The sequence below is a fragment of the Sinocyclocheilus anshuiensis genome, unplaced genomic scaffold (genome assembly GCF_001515605.1).
Source record: "Sinocyclocheilus anshuiensis isolate Anshui unplaced genomic scaffold, SAMN03320099.WGS_v1.1 scaffold1062, whole genome shotgun sequence".
In the NCBI taxonomy this organism is placed as follows: domain Eukaryota; kingdom Metazoa; phylum Chordata; class Actinopteri; order Cypriniformes; family Cyprinidae; genus Sinocyclocheilus; species Sinocyclocheilus anshuiensis.
Window position 1 is genome coordinate 485,131 of NW_015540895.1, and position 7,892 is coordinate 493,022.

Here is a 7,892-nt window from a genome sequence, read left to right on the forward strand (position 1 = left end):
CAAATGGATTATTTGGTTGCATGTAAACGTAGCCAGTGAGTATAAGAGAAGATTAATTAAACATCATTAAAAACAAAAAGCTGAGAATGTTAAATTAGAGGCAGTCAATTTGAAAGTTAATTATATAAACTCACACACACTAGTGGTGAAAAGTTTGGAATAATTAAGATTTTTTAAATGTTTTTGAAAGAAGTCTTGTGCTCACCAAGGCTGCAATTATTTGATCATAAATACAGTAAAAACAGAAATATTGTGAAATATTATTACAATTTAAAATAACTTTTCTATCTGAATATACTGTCTGTAAACTGTAATTTATTGCTGTGATCAAAGCTGAATTTCCAGTCTTTAGTGTCACATGATCCTTCAGAAATCATTCTAATATGCTAATATAATATATATGGCAAATGAACCTCATATATTTGTCAATTAATCTTTCTCTATCTCTAGGGTAGTCTCGTGAATGACTGCTTGCTTTCCTACTTCTGTTGTCCCTGCATATGGTGTCAGATGTCTCGGGAAATGGACGCTAGTGAACCTGTCACACGTCAAGCTACATAAATACATCTGCCACTCGACAACATCCTCATTTTCCCTCATTACTTTTTGGTACTACACTATATATATATATATATATATATATAGTATTATATAAATATTTATATAAATAAAATTGTAATACATTCATATAGTATTAATATTAAATAAAAAATTTCCCTTTTTTGGAAACCTTTTTAATTTAACCAAAGTAAGCTTTTGGCCAAGACATTTTTTGGCCTTTAATGGAATATTTTGGCACAGTACTTATACTTAAGTATAATGTCTCTGTACTTTTACACCCCTGCCAGAGACTGAACTATTACTAATATTCCATCAAAACATATATATTGCCGTACCTCTCCTACAGACACTGAAAGGGCGTGGACGATTTTCTCATGCGCCATAGCGACCACACTCTGTCCGTTTATCTCAATTATTCTGTGGCCGACTCGCACACCGCCCCTCTCCGCAATACCTCCACGCATCAGACTACAGATCTGCAATTCAGCACCAGGACGACAGCATAAGACTGAAATAAGTCATGATACAATCAAAAAATCCCCTAACACAGCTGATCAGATGAGCACAGTTATTGTAATGAAAAAGACATCTTTTAGTCATGCATTAGATGTTTGTTATTTAATGCGTGTCAGTTTTTCAGTGCTGGTTGATTCTAGACACTCACTATGCCGTTCTGAACGCTGAAACCCAGCTGGTATTGCAGGTCGGGTCTTTTTATGAGGACAGTAGTAACAGGTGGGCAACTCACTACACTTAGTTTCACCAGAACGTGATTCTTCAGGCCCTGAAACACACACACATAGGCACTAAAAATATGTAATGAATGCACTTAGCAACTCGTATGTGTTGAATACATGCTTGGATGTGTCCAGACCTTGATGATGCCCTGACAGGTGGCGAGCGGCAGGCCCACCAGACTGGTGTCGTTGACCGCCATGATATGATCGCCCACATTGAGTTTGCCGGAGCGGGTGGCAGGGCCGTTGTTCAGCATGCAGGCCAAGATGACGGTGGGCAGGATGGAGCCCCAGCCCGACTCCACGATCACCACACCCAGCATCTCGCCCTTCTGCTTCTCTAGCTGAAGCTGAGTGCAAAAATATGATCAAAAAGAGGAAGGATCCATTAATGACTAAAAAGTAAAGAAAGAACTTGGAGAAGTCGGAAAAGTTTGTGAAATGAATATGGGGTGACAGGTGTTAATTGCTGTTGTAAGTATGATTTTAATGCCACAATGATGTTGCATGAAGCAACTGCATATGCAGAAGTAGTGATTAACCAGTATTCATTGCAGTCAATTAATCGGTTGGTATTCAGCCATTATGAGACTATTATCACCATCAACATCGGTTATTATCAACCACAGCTGATAACCAAGCTTGCTTTTTGCACGTTTTAGTTTTCATATATTTGAATGAATGATTGAATGAATCTTTAAGAGCATTTGTAAATACAGTGAAAATAAAATACATTTGTGACTAATGAAAAATAATATAATAAATAAATATATTTATATTGTTTAATATTTTCATATATTCATGTAAAAAAATTGCATAATTAGAAAATATAGCAAATTACATATATAATAAATAAAATATAAATTTGATATTGTTATTATATATTTATTATATTATTACCATATATTTCATATTATTAATATAAATTATTTCTATAATTATATTATATATACACACACACACACACATACATATGCAGTTACAATTATATAAATAAAATACATAAAGTGTGTGTGTTTATATAAATACATATATCCGTCTTTCGGATGAGACGTTAAACCGGGGTCCTGACTCTCTGTGGTCATTAAAAATCCCAGGATGTCCTTCGAAAAAGAGTAGGGGTGTAACCCCGGCATCCAGGCCAAATTCGCCCATTGGCCTTTGACCATCATGGCTTCCTAACCATCCCCATATCTGCTGACTGGCTTCATCACTCTGTCTCCTCTCCACCAGTAAGCTGGTGTGTGGTGGGCGTTCTGGCGCAATATGGCTGCCATCGCATCATCCAGGTGGATGCTGCACACTGGTGGTGGTTGAGGAGATTCCCCCTTCTATGTAAAGCGCTTTGAGTGCCTAGAAAAGCGCTATATAAATGTAAGGAATTATTATTATTATTTTAATTATTAAAATTATATACCTGTTAAATATGTTATATTTATGACAGCAAAATTTGTCCCCCTTATCTGGATTCTATCACCATCAGCATTGATAAACCCATACTAGTCGACTACTAGACAGGACAGTGGAAAGTCAGAGGAAAACATGAGGAAATACTGGGAAAAGAGAAGAGCATCACAACACAACTGACTATAATTTACAGCTGCTAATGCTGAAGTTTCCAGTGCTGAAATCACCTCTTTACAGTTTTCCGAGTTGGAGAAATGGATGAGGTCGTCATTATACATCTCCTGCGTGCTCAGGATATCGCTGTAGTCTTTCTGGCTGAGGTCCTTGGGATTGATCCCATTGTCTCGGAGGAACTCTTGGTAGGCCATGCTGAACGCCTGACCGATGGACTGTGCGATGAGCTGGGCCTGTGAGGGAGGAGAGGGAGGTGAAGCACTCAGCGAGAGGAGGATACTTGACAACGTGACGACATCTCAGAGTGAGAGAGTGCTTGAGTCAAATCGAGAGGGCGGAAAAAAGTCAAGCACAATCAGCACAACATGAACACAACGAAGAATAAATACAAATCTGACTAGATGTTGATGAGCTACAGACCCACAAGGAATCTTTGCCTGTGATCCACAGTTACACATGCATGTCTGTTTAGTCATTATTTGGGCTAATTTGATGATTTCAGCTACCAAAAATAGTGTTTGTTTATTATATACTGATGTAAAATATTTATCATTGAATATGGAATATTATATATTTAAGATAATGTTTTCTGCTACCAAAACAGTGTTTCTTTATTAAATACTGATGGCAAAGATTTCTTATTGGATATTGAATAGTATATATTTGCTTAGTTTTTAATCTAATTTGATAATGCTTTCAGTATAGAGTTTGTTTATTAACTATTTATGTTAAATATTTATTTATTACATTTTATTGTATATTATTTAGGCTAATTTGATCATTTCAGCTACCAATAAGAGTGTTTGTTTATTAAATATGAGTGTTAACTACTGCTTATTGAACATTAAATTTATATTTGCTATCATTATTTAATCTTATTTGGACATTTGCTACCATACTTCAGTGTTAATGTTAAATCTTTTCTATTAAATATTAGATTGTTTATTAATTATTCAGGCTAATTAATTCATGCTTTCAGCTACTGATAAGATTTTTTTTTTATTAAATGTTAATATTGAATATTTTCCACTGAATATTAAATATTATACATTTGTTTTTGAATTATTTAGGTCATTATTTGATAATGATTTCAGCTACCGATAAGAGTGTTTTTATTAAATATTAATAGTAAATATTACTTACTGAACATTAAATATTATATGTTTTTTTTTAGTAATTTTTAGGCTAATTTGATAATGCTTTCAGTTACCAAAAAGAGTATTTGTTTATTACATTTTAAATATAGCTTATTCGGTATTAAATATTGCATGTTTATGTATGCAATATTTAGGCTAATTTGATCATTCCTTCGACTAACAGTAAAAGTGTGGTACTCTCCATACCTAAATCTATTAACTTCAAATCCATAAAGTCCACAGAACTCTACAGATTTTTTTTTTTCAGTGCAGTAAATGTGGAGAAAATCAGAATATTCCATCTGGATTCTTGACTAATATTATGGGTACATTTATTAGTTAGAGGGTATCATCAATTAACACTGATACAAGGACAGATTTATTATGCAGTTTTTGATTGTTAGATTAAAGCTTAAGTGTGTAATTTCTGTGCTACTTGTGTGAAAAAAACTTGCAACTGCAAAAATAATATAAGTTTACTGAACACCTTCATTCCTTATCTTAATTCGAGAAAAAAAAAAAAAACACTTCAGCTTTAATCTTTTCTCAAGAAAGTTCATTGATGGTAATCATTATTCACTTGATTCATTATTTTTAGCAAAGACCAGCCTCACATCCTCTGACTCAAAGACGTAGCACATCATGCGGTACTGCTTCCGGCTTTCTGTGCTGAGGCCTGAATCTGTGCAGTCGAGCGAGGAGGAGTTAGACAGACGCCTGCGAGCCATCAGGACCACCACGTCACCGATGTCTGCGATGTAAGAGATGGTGCGGAGGGCGTTATCCATCATCGTCTCCTGTGAACAAGGATCAGGAGTCAGCCAATGAAAAGTCTGTAAGTAACAATTCTGCAACTTGTTCTTTAATGTAAATCCTGTTCTTGTCTTTTTATGGATGGTGAAGTGGAAAGCAACAGAAAAGTATTAGGACAGAAAGACCTAGAATTGGCACAGGCTGGATTCAAATCTAATACATACATACGTACATACGTACATACATACATACATATCATTACCAATCTTAAATGAAATTTACCTACCTGTGTGTCAGCATTGAGCACCTTGATGGCCTTGGTTGAGATGAACAAGTCAATCTCTGTTAAACTCTGAGCTTCACCCTCTACAGACTGAAGAACATGGTTTCACAAAGGTTACAGTGTCATCTAGTGGACTGAGAGGGAACTTCTGACACCATTATATCCACAAAATATTAAACCAATGAAGCACACTTCAAGTAACATTTACAAGAGCCTTACCAAGGCAGCAGAAATATTTTTGTGTGGAGAATCTTATAAAGTACCTTAACGCAGTCCAAAGCTTCCTGCGCTTGCTTCATGCGTACGCTTTTGGATGGGTTTCTGTCGGAGAGCACTTGGGTAGAGCCAAGGTAGTTTGCGGCAAAGATGATTCCATTGATGAGATCTTCTGGCTCACATGGACCAGGGACTGAAAACAAATGCAAAAACATGGATTTACAACAACTAATAAACAGTGTTGGGGAGAAACTAGTTAGATGTAACAGCGTAATTTAATTACAAAGTAAATGTAACTGTAATCCATTATGTGTATATCCAATATGTGTAATTATATTCCAGTAACTTATAAAAATATTAACGATTACAAAGGGGGTTACAGTGCAACGTTTCCCTGTTTGCATTGTGCCTTTGTGTGATGGAACTGAATAAAGGGTGGGGGGGGGTTACATCTGAATATTCACACACTTAAAGGCACAATATGTAAGATTTTTTTATTAAAATATCCACTCTGCTTCATACTACGACGTTAATAAATCTTGAATACATTAGCTCATCCATGAACATGATTTCTGCCCGAGTCCCGTCGGATTGCGTCGACGACAACTCCCATGATTCCACACTCAGTCACGGCGTCATCAAACTACGCCTTTGTTTCTTTGTTTGTTTTGAATGCGTGCCCTCTAGTGACGAAAACTACATATTGTGCCTTTAATTGATTTCTTTCCCAAATTGCATTGACTGCTCTTGTACACCAGTGTTTCACGAGTTTAGGACACAGAATAGAAGACATGTTTATTTGGTAACGGTTTTATTTCCTTATTTCCCATTTTGGTTTATGTATATGCTTTATTTTTTGAGATCAACAGTTTTTCCAAAGCATTGTTAGATGCCAGTGTTTCCTGTCATAGCTATTATTGCTAGGATTTTAAATCTTTATTTAACCTCAGAATGATCTCAAAGTAAAAAGAGGTGCTAAAGTCTGATTTTGTGGTGGCTGTGCTTTAAATTAAATTATTATAACTTTAATTCAAGCGATAAAGGATTTTGAAAGTCTGACAGTAATTGGTGTTGAGTACTACTGTAAGGTTAACCCCACTTGGTTTAAATGTTTGAAAATGATTAACAGTTGAAAACATTTTTTTAGAAATTTAGAAAAGTAATAGAAAAATGTAATCAGTTACATTACTTTATTAAAAGTAATTGAAATAGTTACACTACTTATTGCATTTTAAATGGGGTAACTTGTAATCTGTAACCTATGACATTTCCAAAGTAACCTTCCCAACACTGCTTAAAAATCACCTGAAACTCGAGCAAATAGTCTAAACTTGACTCTAATATCAATACTATACCAATTATCAACAAACAAACAGATGCACAGTTCAACCTTCTTTGAAGGTTTGAGTCACAATATTCAATTGTGTTTAAATAAAACTGAACTTACTATCCACAAAGCTTGGGAAAGAGGGATTTCTCTGGGCCTGCTGAAAAGCAAAACAACATTTAAGTTACAGTTTCTGTTACAGGTTACAGCTTGTCCCATAGGATGTATTCTATTGTTATGGTTCAGCATATAACTAGGTAACTTGCCGGTCTCTTTTGTCCGGATGGTGGCCCTGTATTACTTTCCTCTGGACTACTCTGAGAAACCTGTAGAAACATTGAAACAGACAATTGTTAGCCTATATTTTGATTATGGGTACAATTTATATTTGATATAAGACTGAAACCAAAAAATGAGTGGATGGCAGTGCTATTTCATCCATAGCCAGTTAGTTGTAGCAGTTACAATTTCACCTTTCAAGAGCCCAACAATTGACAGTTTACATGTGGATATACTTGGATATATTGACGTTTATAAATGTATACATTTTGAGGAGTATACATATAAGCAGGAACTAAATTTTTAGGGCCCGAGCACAGATGGTATGAGGACCCTATTGGAATTGCTCCGTTTCTTCTTCTTCTCCAAAATGAATCGCATTTTTGAGGGGCTAAACATGCGAAATTTACGTCTGATATGGGTTTCAGAAGTGGGTGTGGCAAAATGGCTCGATAGCGCCACCTATAAAATTTCAACGGAGTGCACCTCAAGCTACGTTTCACGTACATGTACGAAACTCGGTAGACACATGTAACACACCATTACCTACAAAAAAGTCTCTTGGTACAAAATCCGAAACCCAACAGGAAGTCCGTTATTTTGAAATTCCTGTACGATTTTTGTGCAGTTTTTTCTATTTTCAGGCCTCGTACTTTAACAAACTCATCCTACAGTTTTAATCTGATCATCTTCAAATTTGCTGAGTGTTATCATAAGGCCTTTGCGAAGATCTTGAGTTTTCGTCGAAGGGCGTGTCCCTGGCGGCCTCACAAAATTCGAAGTTTCGCCATGAAACAGGAAGTTGCTGTAACTCAGGCAAACAATGTCCGATCTGCCCCAAACTTCACACGTTTGATAAGAGTTCTGTCCTGAACACATATTCAGTTATACTCATAGCGACACCTGCTGGCAACAGGAAGTGTCATGGTTAGTAGGGTTGCCACCGTCAGCGAGGCAAAATAAGGGACACCCATTCACGCCCCCCCCCCCCAAAAAACCCCCAAGGACAAAAATAACAC

At 36.0% G+C, this 7,892-nt stretch overlaps 1 protein-coding gene across 2 annotated transcripts in view; it reads right to left on the reverse strand.

Moving 5' to 3' along the window:
* The window catches only part of LOC107688937 (amyloid beta A4 precursor protein-binding family A member 2-like), a 27,612-nt gene that overhangs the window by 2,467 nt on the left and 17,253 nt on the right, over positions 1 to 7,892 (reverse strand). For both annotated transcript variants that reach the window (XM_016486779.1, XM_016486780.1), the window contains exons 3-11: positions 6,861 to 6,920; positions 6,715 to 6,754; positions 5,315 to 5,460; positions 5,055 to 5,141; positions 4,630 to 4,812; positions 2,933 to 3,112; positions 1,436 to 1,648; positions 1,226 to 1,345; positions 897 to 1,037 (exon numbers count right to left, since the gene is read on the reverse strand). In XM_016486779.1, the coding sequence (XP_016342265.1) occupies positions 897 to 1,037; positions 1,226 to 1,345; positions 1,436 to 1,648; positions 2,933 to 3,112; positions 4,630 to 4,812; positions 5,055 to 5,141; positions 5,315 to 5,460; positions 6,715 to 6,754; positions 6,861 to 6,920 (1,170 nt within the window). The remainder of the gene's footprint in view (positions 1 to 896; positions 1,038 to 1,225; positions 1,346 to 1,435; positions 1,649 to 2,932; positions 3,113 to 4,629; positions 4,813 to 5,054; positions 5,142 to 5,314; positions 5,461 to 6,714; positions 6,755 to 6,860; positions 6,921 to 7,892) is intronic.